Source organism: Manis pentadactyla, chromosome 12, assembly GCF_030020395.1.
Source record: "Manis pentadactyla isolate mManPen7 chromosome 12, mManPen7.hap1, whole genome shotgun sequence".
Lineage (NCBI taxonomy): Eukaryota > Metazoa > Chordata > Mammalia > Pholidota > Manidae > Manis > Manis pentadactyla.
Genome location: NC_080030.1, coordinates 3,844,507 through 3,864,083, shown reverse-complemented (window position 1 = coordinate 3,864,083; position 19,577 = coordinate 3,844,507). Strand labels below are relative to the sequence as shown.

The 19,577-nt window shown below is 59.1% G+C and overlaps 2 protein-coding genes across 3 annotated transcripts in view; both read right to left on the bottom strand.

Annotated features, from left to right (window-relative positions):
* RAB11B (RAB11B, member RAS oncogene family) overlaps positions 1-8,056 on the bottom strand; it is a 29,117-nt gene extending 21,061 nt beyond the window's left edge. Inside the window, exons 1-4 of one of the 2 annotated variants that reach the window (XM_036890753.2) lie at positions 7,837-8,050; positions 1,580-1,775; positions 612-805; positions 228-308 (exon numbers count right to left, since the gene is read on the bottom strand). In XM_036890753.2, coding sequence (XP_036746648.1) covers positions 228-308; positions 612-805; positions 1,580-1,775; positions 7,837-7,876 — 511 coding nt within the window. In that variant the 5' untranslated portion in view covers positions 7,877-8,050. Of the gene's footprint in view, positions 1-227; positions 309-611; positions 806-1,579; positions 1,776-7,836 lie in introns of both variants that reach the window. The other variant, XM_057489722.1, reaches the window with a different exon arrangement.
* Positions 8,057-13,705: 5,649 nt separating this feature from the next.
* Positions 13,706-19,085, bottom strand: ANGPTL4 (angiopoietin like 4). Its single transcript, XM_036890759.2, has 7 exons — positions 18,597-19,085; positions 18,301-18,411; positions 18,055-18,172; positions 15,843-15,956; positions 15,381-15,476; positions 15,012-15,293; positions 13,706-14,337 (listed from the first exon to the last, which is right to left on the bottom strand). The coding sequence occupies exons 1-7, from the start codon at positions 18,927-18,929 to the stop codon at positions 14,156-14,158; spliced, it is 1,236 nt and encodes a 411-aa protein (XP_036746654.2). The 5' UTR covers positions 18,930-19,085; the 3' UTR covers positions 13,706-14,155.
* Positions 19,086-19,577: the final 492 nt, after the last annotated feature.

Sequence of the window (19,577 nt, the reverse complement as noted above, 5' to 3'; positions counted from 1 at the left end):
CCCACCTGCGAGAGAGCTGGGTCAATGGGGTCTCTGGGTCCTGAGTCCCAGCAGGGGCGGGATCTGGGCTGCCTCCCATGGCGCATGCCCTGTCTGTCCTGTCCAGACTGGCATGTTTAAGGAATGAGCTTAGTGGCTGCTTTCTGTGACCAGTGGCTTGTGCCCTCCCCGCCCACCTGCAGTGGGCCTGCTGGGTTACCGTGGCCCCGGCCAGGCCCTGGGATCACCTGTGAGGATGTTCTTGAAAGCTTCCTCTACGTTGGTGGAGTCCAAGGCTGAGGTCTCTATGAATGACAAGTTGTTCTTTTCTGGAACAGAGGGGAGCACTGCCCCAGTGAGCAGGGGCTCCCAGAATCCTGGTGGGCATCCTGCCTGCCCGCCTGCCTGTCCAGGAAATGAACGTCTGGAGCCAAGGGGTGGGACCCAGACACCCACACCGCAGGGAGGGGCGGCCAGCGTGGCAGCTGTAGCCGGGACAGATGGGAGGGCCCGGTGGGCTGCCTGCCTTGCAGATGCTTCTCTGCTGCCTCCGTCCCAGTCCTGCTGCCCCACAGCAGAATCCCAGCAGCCCCCTGGCCACGCCCCCGCCCCCACCACTGGCAGGCGCTCACCCGCGAAGGCGCGGGCCTCGTCTGTGGGCACGGCCCGGAGGTGGCGCAGGTCGCTCTTGTTGCCCACCAACATGATGACAATGTTGCTGTCGGCGTGGTCCCTCAGCTCCTTCAGCCAGCGCTCCACGTTCTCGTACGTCAGGTGCTTGGCGATGTCATACACCAACAGGGCGCCCACAGCGCCACGGTAGTACCTACAGGCGGAGGCGGGGCCCAGGCGTGAGCTGCATGCCGGGGCTCCACGCACAGGCCCGCAACACGGCACCGAGCACAGGGGCAGGGACCATGGCTTCAAGGGAAGGGTGTGTGCCCCGAGGCCCGGCTCTGCTCCGCAGATTCAGCTCAGGAATGTGGGGCCGAAGGGGGGAGTTTGCAGCCCGGGACCCATGAGGTCAATCATAAAAGGATAGGAGGAAAGGACCACAGTCACGCAGAGGCTCCGCCGCCCACCGTAGCCGGCCCACGTGAACCCTCAAGGAGACTGAGGGGCACACGTCCACGCCGGGGTTGAAGGAGATGGCCAGTGGCCAGGCCTCAGTGGATGCAGTCCAGAGGACAGCAAGTGACTGACGGGAAAGTCTGGGGTCTGGAAGAGGGAGCCCCAGTGGGTCCTGACTGGGTGCCACAGGGAGCTATGGGGGGCAGGACAAGGTGTGCCTGAGGGAGGAGCAAGGCGGGGAACGTGGCTGGGCAGGGCAGGGCAGCAGCAGCGCTGGGGGGCAGGCAGAGTGCGCAGGCCACTCCAGGCCCAGGTAACCCGCACTTGCAGCCAGAACCCAGCAACCCATGGTAGTGCCTCAGGGGACTCCTGGGGTCAGAGGGGCCAGGGGATCTGCCCGTCTGGGGTCACAGTATGGCCACGACTGTCCCCATTTCCTGGGGTCTCATCCCTCCACCCTGGCTCCTTCTCCTCTTGCTGGTCCGTTGGCCCCGCGGCCTCCCCCCATCACCCCGGGGCCACCACTCACGCGGAGGTGATGGCGCGGTAGCGCTCCTGGCCGGCGGTGTCCCAGATCTGTGCCTTGATGGTCTTGCCGTCCACCTGGATGCTGCGGGTGGCGAACTCCACTCCGATGGTGCTCTTGCTCTCCAGATTGAACTCGTTGCGCGTGAATCGGGACAGCAGGTTGCTCTTTCCCACGCCCGAGTCCCCAATGAGCACCACTGTGGGGACAGGAGGGGCACACGTGAGGCTCCTTGGGCCAGAGTGGCCAGCACCCCCAAGCTAAGACCCTCACAACACCCACCTACCCCTACAGACAGCCACAGTGGGGCCTGGGGCACTGCACAGACGCCACAGGCATGTTTCCTGGGGCAGAAGTGAATGGAGGCTCTGGGCTTCTGGGCACAGCCAGTGTGGACAGCACGGCCCTCCGCCTGTCCCAAGCTGGGGCCCAGGCAGCCACGAATCCCACTGGGCAGGCAGCTTGCGGATCCACAAACCCCAAACCTCCAGCACAGCCTGGTGGCCTGAGAAAGCTCTGGGGCTGGGTGACTGTGGGCAAGTCACTTAACCTCTCTGGGCTGCCTCTTCCAAACATATGGCAAGACAGTGTGTGACAAGAGCCACGTGGCAGGGAGACACATGGACATGCAGGGTCAGAACTCAGCCAGCACCTAGGCCCTAGGACAGGTAGCAGAGGGGTTATTACTGTCGTCCCTCCAGCTTCTTATCTATAAGCCGCACAGCTCCAAGCAACAGGGAGTGAGGAACAGGCCTGCCCCAGGGCCCAGCCCCCACCTGCAGAACAGGAATGTGCCCTCGGGAGGCCGGCACCCATCCACAGGGCCCCTGTAAGAGAGCTCGGGGGGGGGGGGGGCACACAGAAGCACTCACTGTCTTGAGGGGCCAGCTCCCAGGCTCCAGGGTGGGGCCTGTCCTCAGACCCGGAACCCACGCACGCACACACACGGGAGTACACCACGCAGGGCAGACCCTGCCATCTGGCCAGACGTCCCAGCCAGAAACCACAGGGACACTCGAGTGCAGCACCCAAGGGTGGGTCTGCCCCATGGAGAGCCATGGGGCTATAGGCTTGGTGGGAAGACCCAGGGCCCCGATGGAAAGCTTTCCCTCAGCGAAAAATGTTATGTGTGCCCAGATCCCTGCTACCTCTCACCGCCTGCACTGCCCCACCCTAGAGGGGGCACAGCCGCCTCTCCCTGGGCGGCACCAGCCTCCACCAGCACGCCCCTGCGGCAGCCCTCTTCCCCACCCAGCAGGCTGTTCTCCTCCAGGCCGCCAGAGGGCGCAGGTGAGCACCTGCCTAGGCCCCCCAAGGCCCGCAGCGCGCCAGGGCTCCCACCTCCCTGGGGGCAGAGCCCAAGTCCTCCCCAAGGCCCCCAAGACCCTGCACCACCGTCCCCGGCTCCCCCTGCCCTGTCCGCCTGCTCGCCCTCCCTCGCTCTCTCTGCTCCTGCCACACCCGCCACCTCGCGGGGACTCAGGGAAATGCAGGCGTACTCTGCTCTTCGCCTGAATTGTTCTTCCGAGGGACCGCCTGAGTGCTGCTGTCCCTCTCACCCTCTTAAAGCCCCTGCCCGGACACTCCCCGTCCCCGCCCTGGGCCTTTCCCCCTCGGCTCTTACCCCTCTCACCCTGGCCACACTCATTTATCTATTGTTAGTCCTTCTGCCTCAAGGGGGGCATCCGGACCTGGCCTAGTGGCCGGCCCAGGAAGCACCTGACCAATGTCTGTCCGGGGAATAAACACCAAGGCGGCGGCCCACCTCCCCTGGCGCCTGGACGAAGTCTAGGTCACCATGCCCGACCACAGGTGAGGAGCGCAGGTGAGGCCACCCCACGCACTCCGCACCCTGTCAAGAGTGTCAAATGGGCCTGAACTGAGAGAGCCCCTGACGTGGATCACCCCCCACAAGCCTCATGGAACCCATTCTACAGATGAAGAAACTGAGGCACAGAAGAGGATGACGAGCCCAAGACACAAAGCAGGGGCGACGTCCTGTGCAAATCTGCAGGGCTCTTTCACCTTGAAACCATGCACATCGGGCAGCACCTTGCCCAGGGCCACTGGGCTGGACAGTTTTCTAGTAGGATCTGAATCTATCTTCTGGGTCCAGGGTCGCACTCAGGGGTCCGGTTTACCTCCTCCTCTCTCACAGCCTGGAGGGTTCCCATGGAGTAGACGGCAAACTTCTACTCATCCTTCAAAACCCATGGATTCAGGCCTCTCCCCCTCCAAACCATTACCTGGCCTGGCCCAGGAGACCTGTGATAACGAGGCCAGTGTTCCTTTGTGACACCATCGGGGCCCCCCACAAGACTAAGCTGATTTCAGAGAAAGGTGGAAAGAGGTGGAGATGGACATAGGCCTTCAGCCCAAGGCCCAGGGCCTCCACCATGCTGGCGGGGCCTTGCAGGGGCCAGGCTGGGCTAACAGTGGGGCCCGACACCCACACCCCAACTCCTTCACATGGCAGCCACGGGAACATGGCCAGGCCTGGGGAGATCTGCTCCTAGTTCTCACGTCCCTGAGGACGGAGGAGGCTACAAGGAGGAAGGTCCCTTTTGGGCCCTGCGCTGTGTCCCCCCATCCCCTCAACTCCCCTCCCAGCCCCGCCCCAGCAGTACAGCCTTGGGGTCCCCTCAGCCCCATCGGTTCTACCCTGGCATAGCCAAGAATCTCCTCAGCCTCCTCAGACCAGGCCTGGCCCTAAAGGCTTTGTCACCAAGCTGGGGGACACTCCTCAGAGTGCTCAAGTCTCCTGGCCCAAGGGCAGCTAGCGAGGAGAGCAGAGGCCGGAGCAGGGCAAGCGCAGGAAGGCCCAGCCTCCCAGGCCGTCCTGGCACATGGTGCCCAGCGCAGGGGATGGCTGGCAGGGCAGTGGGCGGGCTGGGGCTGAGAACGGCTCTGTCCAGGGCACAAACAATCTGCTGTCTTGGGGGAATAAAGGGCCCTTGAGGACACGGCCCCAGCATCTCCACTGAAGTTGGTGGCATCACTGGGCAAGAAACGGTCCCCCTGGACACTCCACTCGGCTGGCAGAGCAGGCAAGCCCGGTTTACAAAAACAAAGAGCTGGCACCCCCTGAAGCCCTGGGTCCTCGGGCCAGCCCCTCAACAGTGCGGTACCCCGGGGGCTGCCCTCCGACTCTCAGGCTCTGCCACAGCTATTTCCTGGGGAGCCAGAGAGCAGAGAGCAGGTGCCCAAAGCCAGGGCACAGACAGGGCCGCCACCTGCCATGGGTGAAGACAGCAGGCCTGGGGGGTCCCTGCCCAGGCTGCAGAGCCAGGCACCTGCCTCAGGGGCACTTGGTGGGGAGGGGCGGGCACAGGCTGGCCCCTTCCGAGGAGGCAGCTACCCCTCTCCCCCACCTCCTTTCCCGGAAGGACCCCTAGGTGGGGCAGGGGTGCCGCCCACACCCAGAGGAAAGGGCCCCGGGCCCCCACAACAGCTTCCCACCTCAACCCCATCCTCTCAGGCCAGGTGAGTGGCTGGAGGCTCTGGGAAGGCCTGCAGCCCTGGGGACGCGGCTCCTGCCCCGTGGACCCTGCAGCCTGGTCCATCAAAGGACGGGGGATGCGGCGGGGGCCAGAGCTGGGGATAGACAGGCAGGCTGGGAAAACGGCCCGAGGCTGGAGGAGGAAATGTTAGCAGGATAAATGGGAGGCTCTATAATTAGGTACAAACAAACAACCTCGCTTTAGGGGAGGGGACGTCAGAGAGGAAAATAAACAGCTCGAGGGGAAAGCACCCAGGGGAATCTGTTGGCCTTGGTGTTGGAGGTCAGGGGGGCCAAGGAGTGACACGGTGGGAGGGCTGGACAGTGGGCAGCCCGTGTCCCAAGGGAGAGGCTCAGGCCCCTCCGAGCCAAGGGCAGGGCCAGGGGAAGGTGACTGACGCCTGGAGGAGGCTGGGGGCTGCTGCCCACTCCTCCAGGCGGCAGGGCTGAGAAGGGGGGCCTTTGCCAGCCCTTCTGGTAGGGTCGTGTCTTGGCCTCTCGAATGCCCAGACCTGACCCCCTGGGCCACAGGGTCTCGGGGGGCTCTGGGGAGCAGCGCATTCGTGTCTCTGACCACCCTCCACGTTTGTGGCAAGTGAGATGCAAATGGCCTGCCTGCCTTCCCATTTCCTTTCTTCCTTATTTGCCACAGCCACATACAGCTTCTTTTTCCCGTGTAAGCCAGGGAAAACTGAGTGGATTTAAAGACAAATGTTGAAAGAAAACAGTGGGTGTTCCTCCAACAAGGTGTGGGTGTGAAGGTGAGGTCTCAGAAGCCTGATCTGGGAAGTGCGGACCTTCTGGGCTCGACTTATACTTCCAACCCAGCTTGAGGTCAGCAGAGCACCCGCTCAGACTCAGAGAAGGAGGCCGGTGGGGGAGGCAGCCGGGCAGGCGGACCCCACCCCCCAAGCGCCCTGTGTCGATTGCTGCAGAAGCTGGATCGTGTTTCCAGGAAGTACACAGCCGCCCTGCTGCCCCTGGCCCAGTAACTGTACTTCTGGGAACACACTTCAAGGAAATAACCCAAAGGGCGAAAGACGACTCATACAAACACTTGCAGCTGGGTTATTTATACTGGGAGCAGTTGAAAGTAACAAGTGGGGAAAGACCACAAAAACCTGGAGGTAGCCCCAGGGGGCGTGCCCCCTGCCTGGCAGTGTCTCGTCCAGGTGGGCACCCAGCCAGGACGTGGCAAGCAGCCGCCTCAAGGCCCCATGGCGCTTTAGGACTGGTGTCCAGGCTACCCACTGTCAGTCTCCAGAGACCTGGTGGAGCTTCACCCGCCTCGGTGACGTCAAGGCTCAGCAGGCACCAGGGACTTGGCCTGATGCCTACGAAGAACACAGCCTCACCTGCCAGTGATATGAGTGTACATGACCCCCCGAGCCCACGATGCTGTGTGGGGACTCTGGATCTTTCCACGGGCACCCCCTCTTCCCAGAAGCCTCTCATTACATGGATACATCAGGTAGGGAGTACTCCGCCCCACTCTCCACATAGCCATGGTCCCCAGGCTCCCCCAAAGCAGGGAAAATTCGAACAGTTGGTTTAAGGGGCAGACCCTCACGCAGCAGGCAGCAGAGCAAGGGTGCCCCGTGTGGGCCCTGGGGTCGGCTCTCAAGGGTGGCCACTGTCAACCCTTCAGGACAGTGGAGCTTGGCACAGTAGGCCCAGCAAAGCCAGTGACCCCTAAATCATCCCAGGACTCCTGCGACATGGAGAGAGTCTCCCCAGCTTGAGGGGCAGGGTGCAGGAGCAACCCCGCTGGCCCTAGGCCACCAACAACTGCCTGACCTGCCTCTTGAGGCTCCTAGATCCCCCTGTCCCTCAGAAGGGGAACATCTTCCAGCGGGTTGGCAAAGACGAGGGCCATCAGCACAGCTGTGCTGGGAGAGGCAGGCAGTTCGACAACCCGGCCCCAGATCCCAGCCACAAGCCCCCTCCAAGATACACCCCTTATGCGGTAAAGCCCTCAGCTGGCCTGGATTCAAATCCCACTCCTACGTTGACCAACTGTGTCCTGTCTCTCTGAGCCTCAGCTTCCAGGGCCATAAAGAAAGAGTTTGGATAATACCGACCTCGCAGAGTGAGGATTTCAATGAATTCGTGTGTGTAAAGTGTTTAGGAGAGGCTATTAAGAATTCCAAGAGTTCAAAAATAACTGTTCAAAGATAATTAACTACTAGGCCTGGGTCCAGTTCCCCGGCTCTGTGCCCCCGTCCCCGCCGCGTCGTCCCCTCCTCGTAGTTCCAGGTCTACACCCCAATCCAGGATCCCATTGCCTGCCACTCCCACCCAAGCTCCTCCCATAGACGCGCTGCCACCAATCAGCACTGGCTCCTTCCACTCCGCGAAGGGAACGGCTCCCACCTGCCCCACGGCGCCCTCGTCTTGCACACGCCCACCACGCCCCGGCCCCGGCCCCTACGAGAGAGCTTTCAACTCCGCACGGCCCACCAAGTGCAGGGGAGGCCCGGCCCCTCATGAGGCCCCGCCCCTCACGGCCTCTCTCACCGTTCCGGGCCCCACCCTCTCTCGGCCCCGGCCCCGCCTCGACGCGTCCAGGGTCCCCAAGCCTCTGTGAGCCGCCCGCTCCGCAGGGCCGAGCACTCCGGCCCCAAGCTGACCAACCTGCCCGGCCTCCCCAGCTGCCTGAACCACTGGCCCTCAGGCCCCGGGCTGCCTCGGTCCGCCTGCAGCCCGCCTGCTTGTCGCACCGCCGCCGCCCTCTGTCCCGTCTGTGCCCCACCGACCGCACCTTTGAATAGGTAGTCGAACTCGTCGTCCCGGGTCCCCATTGTCCTGGCGCTTCCGGCGGGATCAGCGACACCGCAGCCCCACCACAAACACCCGACGGGGGCGGAGCTTGCGCCGCGCAGAGCAGCGCCAAGAGGGCCAATCAGCGGTGGGTGGCTTAGCGACTGGCACCCAGAGCAAGCCAATCACAGGCGGAAGCAGAGCCCCAGGGGTGGGAACCAGTTCGGATCCACCTTCCTCGCCCTCGGTCTCCTGGAGAAAGGCGGAAGGAATGCGGACCTTCTGAAGTGACAGCTATGTCAGCCTATCAGCGGCAAGGATCAGGAAGGCGGGGCGGAAGACTGGAAGAATGAAACGGATTGACCGAGGGAGAAGCCAATGAGAGACTTGATTCAGACCGTATCTGACTACCAGAGGACCCGTCCGGGAAAGGAAATGGGACTAAGTCCAGGTGATGATACGCTAGTTAATGTCCAGATTACGTCATAGGAACGCGCGCCGCTCTGGCGCCCCCTTCCTCACCCCGATAAACGACAGTTTCCAGGTGGCCTCTGTCTGGGGCCATTCCACCCGGCGGTTCCCTCTCCTCTCTCGGGTGCAGTTTCCATCCCTGCGTTGGTGACTCATTAGATACACCTCTGCCTCAGTTTCCTCCTCTTTATAACTGGAAGAAACCCACCTAGATCATTTCGCTAAACAAACACTAAATCAGCCACTCACTTTGTCATTAAGTCTTTAACAGAACTTAAATCCTTACTGGGCGCCGGACCCTCCAACATGATCACCCTTCTCTGTCCCTTTTCCCTGTTTTTTTCCACCCCTCCCGCAGTCCCGTAGGGGTTACCACTACCTGACATTTAGCCCGTGAGGACAGAGCCTGTTTGTGGCAATCGCGGCTCAGTCCCTAGTGCTCAATAAATATTTCATGAGTGATGAATAATGTCAGCATAGTGCTCGTGTGCCAGTTATTTTTACTGTTAACTATAATTATTGCCTGCTGGGCCTCTCCCCTGAAATGTCCCATCAGGCATTCCAAACATTAACTTGGCTTCTTTTCCCATATCCACTCCTGTGTCTCCACCCCACCCCCATCGCAAAGCCAGAGGTCATGGACTCCTCTCTCCCTTCTTCTCCCTCAATTGCCTTATTTGTCCTTCCTCCCTCCTAACTTTCTGACCACTTCTGACCCTCTCCATTGCCACCACCCTGATCCTGGCCCCATGCGGTCACCTGTCCCCAGATCTCTCTTCCATGACCTCACCCTAAACATCCTATTCTTCCCACTAGCGGGCAGAGAGAGTCTTGTAAAATATGTAAGTCAACGCATAAACCAAAATGTAATCTTTCGGTTCTTCCTTTAATAAGCCTTTACTGAGCACGTACTGAGTGCCTGGGCAGCACTCCAGGTTATGGGATGTACCAGTTAACAAAACAAAGCTAGAGCTTTCAGGGAGCTGACAGTCTAGTAGGTGCAGGCAGATGGAAGCAAGTAAGCGACCTGCGGGAGATGATTCAGAAGGGGAGGCGTGCAGTGAGAGGAGTGCCCCGGTTATGAGATGGGGAAGCTCCCCTAGCTCCTGTAACTCAGTGGGGGGGGGGGAATATTTTCGCATCCCTGGGCAAAATACCTTTGAACCGAAATCGGTCAAAGAGAGAAATAACGTGGGAGAAAGCCGTTTATTGCTTACAAGCAGTCGTCACTTCTGCTTACCCATGCTTCTCGCTCTCCAGTTGCAGAAGAAGGCCCCACCCCACCTCGCAGGTCCAAATATCCCCTCGCTCCCACGTGTAATTACCTATTGCTATGGAGATGGCTACTTCTCTCCACCCCTTGGAAACACCTATTAATATGGAGGTGCACACCTATTAATATGGAGGTGCACTAAAGCCTGGCGAGAGACTCTGGAAATATTTACCCATACTAGGAAGCCAGGGAAGGCATCCTGGAAGAGGTGGCATTTGCACTGAGTCCACGGGACGCGGGAGGAGGTGGTGGCAGGAGCATTTCAGGCAGATACAAAAAGCAAGTGAGAGAAAGAAAGACCCCTATGGGTCTACACTAGCGGGAGGGAGGCCATTGTGGCTGGAGAGTAGGGTCCAGGTGACATTAGGTGAAAAGGGGAGGCTGGTAGCCAGACCAGGGTGGGGCCCCGCCTTTATCAGCAAGCCTGGCACATTTGACCCAAACCCCTCCCTGCACACCCTCATTCACCACCCCAGCTTCCTGCGGGCCAGCAGCCAGTGGGGTCTGAACTGGTTCCCCAGGTGTGAGCTGCCCTTCCCCACGAGGCCACCAGGTTTCTCACACCACTCACTCCTGGAATGCCATCTCCCTAGTCCCTTTTGTAGAATTATCATCCTTTGATAACTAATGCAAAAAGCCACATCTGCTGTGAAGCCTTGTCTCCTGGCTGCCTCCTGTTCCCCTCTCAGCCCCCTACTGCATGTCTCATAGTAACAAAAATAATACTAGTATTAGTAATGATGGCCAGTGTTCCTCTGTGGGCTCGCTACGAGTCAGCACTGTTCATAGTGCTTTTCGCATCAAACTACACCAACTCCTCACTCCCCCAGGAGGACAGAAGGTAGGGCGGGTACCAGAACCATTCCCACCTTCGAGATGCAGGAATCAAGGCTACGGAGCTCTAGTGGACTTGGCCGACCACCCAGGAGAGTCATGTGGCGAAGAGATACAGCGAGCTCCGGGGTGGGACAGTGTTGGAGTCCTGGCCGGGCTCTCACTTAGTTCGTGCTGCTCCTGGGGCGAGAGGAACAGGAAATGCTATGTTAGGAGGTGGCGGCAGCAGGAGAAGGGATGGGTCAGGCACATGAGCCCTCTCGGCAAAGCCTGAGGATTAAGAGGACATTGCTGGGTCTCAGAGCACAGGTAGAGGCTGTTTTTCTCAAATGTGAGTCCTGGAGACAAGACATCCACATTCCAGGCCAAATGACGTGGGTGATGATTTTAGGCGGTGGTGCATTAAATAACAGTGAACCACACACTGAGAAAGTCCTACCTTTTTTCAGTTCTCGAAATCCTTCATTACCTGCGTCTTGCCAATGGGTTTCAGCCCCCAGCAAGTTCGCTATGGATTGAGTGTGACCAAAGAAGTGACAGTAGGACGTTCTTGGGGTGAAAGGGTTAGACCCAACTTTATTTCCACGGTGGCAGGTCAATCACTAAAATTCCATTCACTCAGGGCCAGTCTGCATGCAGCAAGCTGGTCTCTGCCTCTGGGCCCCCCTGCCCGCACAGCCGTCCCACAGACATCCTCTGGGCCTCTGACCTCTGCTCTCCTGCAGCCTTGCAGCCGTGCCACCGTGTCACGCAGACCACTGGGCAGAGCTCTTTCTATAGAGTCTATAGCAACATATTGCCCACACATGTGCAGTGAGCTAGCCGACCAGGGCCAGGTGAGAATCCTGGCCACGGGAACTCTCATTTTATCCACAACCTGTCAAAGAGAGAGGCTTACTCTCTTTCATTCACATCTTCTGAACAATTTTCTAATTCCTATCTCCCTTAAAAACAGTTCATAACATTGCCTTTCGAAGGATCTGGTTAGAATTTTCTTCCCCACATTTTATTATGAAAGTTTTTGAACATTAGAAAAATGGAAAGAATTATACAAATAATACCCATATCCCCACCACCTAGAGCCACTATTAATCCTGTCTTTTATTACTTATCCATCTCTTTATCCACCTCCCCATCATTTTACTTTTCTAATGCATTTCAAAGAAAGTTGAGGATTTGGGGGGATCTCAGGTTCATATACACACTGGTTATAGTTAACAATGCTGTGTGATATCGCTGAAAATCATGAAGAGAGCAGTTCTTCAATGTCCTCACCACAAAATATAAATGATGATTATGTGACGTGATGGAGGTGTGAGCTAACACTACAGCAGTAATCATCTCCCAAAACTTAAGTGTATCAAATCAACACTTGTGCACCTTAAATGTATGCAGTGTTCTATGTTAATCCTATCTCAATAAAGCTGGGGGGAGGATTGGAAAAAAAGTGGAAGACATAATAAGTCCACTTCACCCCTAAACACCTCAGCATGCATGTCATTAACTTGAGTTCAATATTTGTGTATGGCTCTGTACATACATACAAATGCTAAGTGTGCATTCCCTGAGTCAGGGGCGTACGCCAGTCATCCACCTCTGCCATGTTCAGAGCTTCGCCACGGCTCAGCAGTGGCTTCACGCCCCTTCCCCTTCAGTCCCCACCACAGCGTCCCAGGCGCAACCACTATTCTTCATTTCAACCATAGATCCGTTTTCTGGAAAGCTGGAAGTTCAGAGTACTGACATTATCTTATTTTCACAGGCTCTAATTTTGCTAACCTAACTATGGCAGATGATAGTGGTGTTCCATACGGAGTAGATAGATGTGTTGACATTTTTAAAAGCTGGGTCGATAAGCCCCAGTACGCCTGGGAGCCAGCACCTTTCACTCTGAAAAGTGTCTCAGTTTGGACCAGGGATTATAGGTCACCCTAACTGTAACGGGAGGGGCTTTGAAGGCCAGTTTGGTGGGAGGTAGGGGTCCCTTTGTTCACCAGGTATCCCAAACTCATAGTATATAAATTCTAGTTGAACATGAAACAAAGCAAGGAAGAATTTACCTACACCATTGTACACTCTAGAGCTGTGTTGCCCGATTATGGTAGCCAATGGCTTCTGGAGCTACCGAGCCCTTGAAATCAGGCTGGTCCAAATGCAGATGAGCTGTGAACACAGAATACGCACTGGATTCTGAAGACTTAGTGCAGAAATGCAAAGTCAGGTATCTCCTTAATAACTTTTATATCAACCACATGTTGCAATGGCAGTATTTTGAATATATTGGGTTCTATAAATTATATTTCTAAAATTCATTTCAACTGTTTGTTTTTGCTTTTTTGTTGTTTTTAACTTTCTTGGGTGTTTTTATCTCTTTTTCTTCTCTCTGCTTTTTAAAAATGTGACTACTAGAGATGAATGGATAAAGAAGATGTGGTACATATACACAATGGAATATTACTCAGCTATAAGAAAAAAACAGATCCTACCATTTGCAACAACATGGATGGAGCTGGAGGGTGTTATGCTCAGTGAAATAAGCCAGGCGGAGGAAGACAAGTACCAAATGATTTCACTCATCTGTGGAGTATAAGAACAAAAGAAAACTGAAGGAACAAAACAGCAGCAGAAGCACAGAACCCAAGAATGGACTAACAGTTATCAAAGAGAAAGGGACTGGGGAGGATGGGTGGGAAGGGAGGGATAAGGGCGGGGAAAAAGAAAGGGGACATTACGATTAGCATGTATAGTGGGGGGGGCACGGGGAGGGCTGTGCAACACAGAGAAGGCAAGTAGTGACTTTACAGCTTACTATGTTGATGGACAGTGACTGTGAATGGGTATGTGGGGGGGACTTGGTGAAGGGGGGAACCTAGTAAACATAATGTCCTTCATGTAACTGTAGATTAAGGATACCAAAATAAAATTAATTTAAAAAAATGTGACTACTAGAAAAAATTAAATGTGCAACTCACATTATATTTCTATCAGATGGCAGGACACGAAAAAGTTAATCATGACTCACATACTTAAGTATGATCAGGAAAAGGTTCTCGTTTTCTCTATAACCTGCTTCCTGGAAGACTGAATGAAGGTTTTATCTTTTTGAAAACAAAATGAGATACACATCATGAAAAAAACAACAGAAGAAAATTGAAATCAGCTGTCAGAGGTGGTAGGCCCGACCAGCGCTGTCCTCAAAGGGCCTGGGAGCCCACACCCTCCACCCTGGAAACATGTTTATGCGGACTTTGAAACTGTCCACTTTTTAAAACAAACCAAAGGACAAAGAACGAAATGTTCTGAGGTTGCTTTTATTCCAAGAAGTCTGTGAGCTCCACCCACAGTTCCACAAAGAGCGCTGTGATGGCACCAGGGGCCTGCGGAAGCCGGGTCCCCTGGCCAGTCAATGTGACTGAATCCGCCGTCGAGGGCCGGCCTGGCTGTCCCCGAGTGGTCCTTCCACGTTCCCCACTCCTCGGGCGGGCGAGGAGCGGGCCTCAGTGCCCCTAGGTCCCACGCCTCCAGGGTCTGTGCCCTACAGCCCTCTGTCCTTCTCAGAGGGCACTGCCTGCAGTCCCCCACTCAGAAAGGAGGCCTCCCCGGGTGTGGGCTTCTCCTCAGTCCACGAGGCTCCAGATGGCCCCCGCTTTGAGCCCCTGCCCAGGCAGGGGGTGGCCACATGCCGGGCTAGAATCAGAGTCACTGCCCTCAACAAGTCTGGGACCAGGCCCCAGCGAGGAGGCTAGGAGGCTGCTCCAGCCGCCGTGGGCCGGATCAGCATGGCGGTGGCCTGCAGCGGGTAGTAGCGGCCACGCCAGGTCCTCCAGAAGATGCCCTTCTTGCGCTGCTGTCGCTGCTCTGGGACGGAGCGGAAGTACTGGCCGTTAAGGTTGGAGTGGCCACAGGTGCCGAACCACCAGCCACCTGCCAGGGTTGGAGGAAAGGAAACCTGGTCAGGCTGGCGTCCTTGGGCCTCCACCGGCCTGGATGCCAGTGAGGCTGGGCACTGGATTTACATGCTTCAGACAGGAGGATGGTGGCAGCGATTGTCAAACTGTGTTCCGAGGAACCCCGGGTTGGGACAAAGGCGTCTCTGAGGCTCTGGGCAACCCCCCTTCCCCGACTGTGATTATGGCAAGTTACTTCCCTTCCCCGGTGCAGGGCGAGCATTTATCAAAGATTCTGTGAGCGCCACTGTCTAGTTTATTCTAGAATGAACCGTGTGAGCTTATCAGGATCCCATCCTGTTTTGATCCACCCAAAGGCAGTTTCACGTTTCACGTCAGAGGGTCCAGGCTCTGCCTCTGATTTCATTAGAACAAGACCAGGGGTGTCTTGGAGGCTTTGCCACCAACCAGACACCACCCCCCAAGTCGTGTCTTTTTAAGTGAATTTTCAGGATAACCCTATGGAGTGGGCACGGTGGTTATGCCCATTTAAAAAATGGGGAAACAAACTGAAGTTGGAGAGTAGAGGTCACAGCAAGTTAAGAGAAGCAGGCATGGGACGGATGGGGTGTGGGGCAGCAGGACAGGGGAGCAGAAAGGCAGGGAGGGAGGCCCTGGCTGGCGCGTGCAGGGAAGGACACGGAGGCTCACCAGAGAGGCTCTTGGCACAGTTCTTGTCCCCGCGAAGGTCGTGGTCCTGGTCCCAAGTGGAGAAGGGCAGGGAGAGGCCACTGGGGGTGATGGTGGTGGCGCCGAGTTCACTGGCCACAGGCGCCGTGAGCTGCAGGCTGTAGGCCGTGTCCTCGCCCCCCAGGTGGACAGGGAACTGCAGCGACTCGGCGTTGCCCTCCCAGTCCTGCAGCTGCACCGCCAGGCGGCTGCTGCGGTCCCCCGTGATGCGGTGCACCTTCTCCAAGCCCAGCCAGAACTCACCTGTGCAGGGGCGGCCGCCGAGTGAGCCCGGCCCACCGCCACAGCCCCCTGTTCCCCTTCTGTCCCGGCCTTGCCAGAAGCACCCACCTTGGGGGTCTCCAAAGCCAGCCTTGTAGGCTTCCCAGGGCTGGTTAAAGTCCACGGAGCCGTCCTGGCGCCTCTGAATTACTGTCCAGCCTCCATCTGCCCAGGGAGGAGCAGGGCCATGAGGAGGACCCTTCTCAGGGGACCCCAACACCCCATCTGCCCCCCAAATCCCAAACCACCTCCAAACCCAGGAAGGGCAATGTTGCTCTCATTCATCCCAGCAGGACAGGACAAAGGTGGTCAAAGGCAAGAATACCGTGCTCTGGCCAGCAGGTGGGGGGCTCAGCCTACATCTTCCTCCCAAGGATGCAGCAGAGAAGGAGGCAGGGAGGGCACGGGGGGTTGGTAGCAGAAATCTAGAAAGCCCCCCCTCTGGGTTCCCCTGAACCTGGCTCTGCTCTGGGAGCTGGCCAGGAGCCGCATCTGATAACAGCTGGGTCCCTGGTGGGAGGCACACCCTACCTGAGGTCATCTTGCAGTTGACCAGGAACGGCAGGGACCCCTGGGGCTGGATCTGGAACAGGCCGCTTTGCCGCTCTCCCTCTTCGAAGAGCTCCTGGCAGTCCCTGGGCAGCCCTGCAGGACAAAGAGGCAGCGAGACTGAGGCCAGAAAGCATTCCGGGGATCTCAGGAACCAGGGCTGGGTGTCAGGGACACGAGGGGCACTCCCGGATTCATGACACCCCCGTCTCGCTTGCATGGAGTGTTCCATCCATCCTGAGGACCAGCTCCTGCCCTATCCTTCCCTCCTACACGCATCCCCAGCGTCTGGCCACCTGCCACCCTGGCACCACACGCCCTCCTGCCTCGGGGACTCTGCACGTGCCAGCCGCTCCCCCGGGACCCTCTTGCCTCGTGCCATTCTCAGCCTCATTCGAGAGGGCCCAGCTTCTGGAAGGAATTCCTTCCCTGACCCCCGGGCCAGCCAGACCTCCTGAAAGGGGTGTCCAGGGCTTTCCACTCCTAACCCGGGGGTCATCTGGAGGTCTCTGCACCACTGCCCTCCCTGAGTGAGGGCACCACGAGGACACACACACACAGGGAGCAGCCTTTTGCCCACGTTCTGGCACCGTGGCAGGCTGATCCCAGCCCACAGCAGCGGTTAAGCTGAGCTGAGCAGGACGGGTTCTGCTTTGCCCAGTGGGGGATGCACTTAGGTGGCCAGGATGGGGCTCGTGTGGGGCAGAGGCCACGCCTGGGGTCCTAGGCTGCAGACGGGGAGGAGGAAGGTTGAGGCATGAAGGAGGGAGAGAAGGCAGGCTGATGGCTGCCCGCGCCTGGAGGCACGGGAAGTCCCCGCCCCAGCCCGGCCGGGAAGTAGGGGAAAGGTCGCCGGGGGAGGAGAAGGCCACGGCGAGTGCGTCCACCCTGCCTGGGATGGGGGCGGGCCCAGAGTGACTGGAGTCATTTTCTGGCCCCTGGATCCGCTCCCCTTTCCCCTACTTTGCTCTCTTCCAATCAGGAGGGCAGCAGGCCAGACCTCGAATGTGGCTTCTATTAGCACCAGCTGTTTGCCTCTGCAGCTGTGAACTTTCCCCTACTTGGCGGGGGCTGAGCTTGGAGTCTGGGTGTCCCCGAAGCCACGCAACCCCCTCCCTCGTGCCCCCACCCTTCCCTCACCTCCCGACCCCCGCCACAGCCCGGCCCACCAGCCCCTCACTCCAGGGCCGAGGTTTGGGAGGCTGTGCTGGACCCTTCCTGGCCTGGTGGGTGGGGGGTTGGTGGGGGTTGAGGAAGTGGGGGGCAGCCTCAGGACTAGAGGGGCTGGAAGCCAGCAACCAGCCCAAGGGTGTGAAAGGAGGCGGATGAGAACTCTCACCCAGTTGGCTGCGGACAGCCACACATGCCAGGCCGGGTGACAGGGTAGCAGGACCACAGGGACGCCAGCTGGGTCCGGAGCCTTGAACTCTGGTTGGGACTGAGACCAGGGAGCTGGGAGCCCATGCCAGACACACACACAGACCTGCTACAGCTGGCGATTTGGGTGATCTGGGGCATACACAAAGGAGCCACCATGGGGGCCAAGGCCCACTCTGCAGGAATCAGGGGTGATGGACTGAGAAAGGGGGTGGTCAGCGTTTTCTGGTTCAAAGGAGGGCTGAGGGACCAGGTGTTTGGGACAGGAGTCTTGGATGTGCATGAGTCATGAGAGTGGGTGGTGTGTCTGTCCAGGAAGATGGGGGTTCCCTGCCCTAGCTCCCCTCCTAGATCCACACTCCGAGAGACTGACGGAGGGGGCCCAAACCAGAGGCCCCCTCTTAGGCATTCCCTCTTATCCCGGTGAGGACTCCAGGCTCCCCAGCAGGCACACTCCTATCTACCACCGTGTGCTCCCAGAAGGTTCTAAGTCTCCAGGAAGGCATCCCTGAACTACACCTGCCCCCTCTTCCCCACAGCCCCGCAGCTCAAGTTCCCCTTAGGGCCTCTTTCACAACCACTACTCCAGTTAGTGGCCAGCAAGGCTTCGGGGAAGCCCATTAGTTTTGTGGGGAAGCAGGGTGGGGTGGCCTAGCGTCCAGGCTGAGGAAGGAGGTACCCCGGCAGCCCTTCTTCGGAGACTAGTGAGCCCACAGGGACCCGGGGCCAGGGCCTCTCTCCTCAGTAAGGTGTACCTGACAAGTGGATGTGCGTGGGGGCGGGGTGGCCAGAGGACAGCGGAGAGCTGGACACTCACTGTGCAGGCGGCTGATATTGTGAGCCGGGCCGGCAAGCTGAGCTGTCTTGGGTAGCCTCTTCCTCCTGGCAGGCTTGGCCAGCCCGGCGCCCAGGTGCATGGGGGCCAGGAGGCCCACCTGGGGCAGGACGGGAGGAGGGTGTCAGGTCTGGCTGGCTCGGGCTGCCCTATCTGCCCGGCTCCTTCTGCAGACCCCACAGGCGCGGCTGCGACCTCCCTCCCCACCTGGGGGCGAGCGCGGGGCACCTGGCTCTGCAGATGCTGGATTCTCAGGTGCTGCTTCTCCAGGTGCCGCTGCTGCTGGGCCACCTTCTGGAAGAGCTGCTCAATCCTGCTGTTCTGGGTCTTGAGCTGAGTCTGGAAAGAGCGTGAAAACCGTAGTGAGGCCGCGGCCTTCTGCCGCCGACCTCTCCATTCATCCATTCATCCGTCCTTCCGTCCCGTTCGTGCAACCCTCCATCCCGCGAGGCCAGAGCAGGAGAGCCCAGAGAGCCTCCTCACACCCTTCCAGACCCGAAGGGGAGCAGCGGGGGCGCAGGTACCTGCAGGCTGCGGAGGGCCTTGGGGGCGGCCTCGCCGCTGGGGACCTGGGTCGCGGAGGCCTGCGGGGGCGCGGCGGTTCCCGCGGGCTCCTTGCAGGCGTACCCGCACGCGGCCAGACGCTGCTCCAGCGCGCCCAGCTGCCCACGGGTGTGCTCCACGTGCTCGCGCAGCCCGTGGCCCAGCTGCAGCAGCCCGTGCGCGAGCACGTTCACCTCGTCCCAGGACGCGAAGCGCGGCGGTTCGGGCGGCGCCGGGTGGCCCTGCGCGCTCAGGAGCCCGGCGGTGGCGGCGCACAGCATCAGGGCCGCTCCGGCGGTCGGCGCACAGAGCATCCTTCCGGGCGGGCGGCGAGGGGACGCGCGGACGCAGGGGCGCACGAGATGTGAGGGCTGGAGACGCGGGGACCTTGGTGGAGATTCACTCGGGTGCAGAAGGCACAAGGGAGCATCGGATCACAACCACCGCCCCTTCGGACTTGGCCTGTCCCAGCGATGCCCCCTTTTATAAGCCGGGCCCGGGAGTGGGCGGGGCAGCTCCGGAGGCGGGGCGCGGGGAGTGCCGGGGCGGGGCCGGCGCGTTACGTGAGTGGGGGGCTCCCTGGGTGTGCAAAACTCTGGCTCCTACCCGCCGAGCCCTGATGGGTCTTGTCTGCGCACCGCTGGAGACTTGGCTCCCCTCCCCGCGGTCCCCTGTCGAGAGCCGGAATCCGGAGCCCCTCCCCGCCCCACCGCGCTCAGTGCGGGAAAGGGTGCTGGCGCCCCGGAGACGCGGCGGGGCTCGGCATTCCCGATGCCCTCCCCAAGTCAAAAGCTGGGGGAGCGGGCGGGGAGAGAGATGAAAAAGCGCCCTGCCGCGATGAGTCCAGCGGGGCTGGGCGGGGAGCCGGGGTCACCTCGGACGTCCCCGCCCCCGGAAGGCTTCCCAGAGATCGGCCCACCGGGCTGGGTCCCCGGGGAGACGTCTCCGGGCTCCTACGCTCC

Excerpts from the sequence above, each read along its gene's own strand:
- ANGPTL4 (XM_036890759.2), bottom strand. The coding sequence starts at position 18,929 with ATGCTCTGTGCGCCGACCGCCGGAGCGGCCCTGATGCTGTGCGCCGCC. Across the intron at positions 18,412-18,596 it reads AGGCCCTCCGCAGCCTGCAG|ACTCAGCTCAAGACCCAGAA; the intron begins GTACCTGCGCCC and ends CGCTCTTTCCAG. Across the intron at positions 15,957-18,054 it reads CAATATCAGCCGCCTGCACA|GGCTGCCCAGGGACTGCCAG; the intron begins GTGAGTGTCCAG and ends TTTGTCCTGCAG.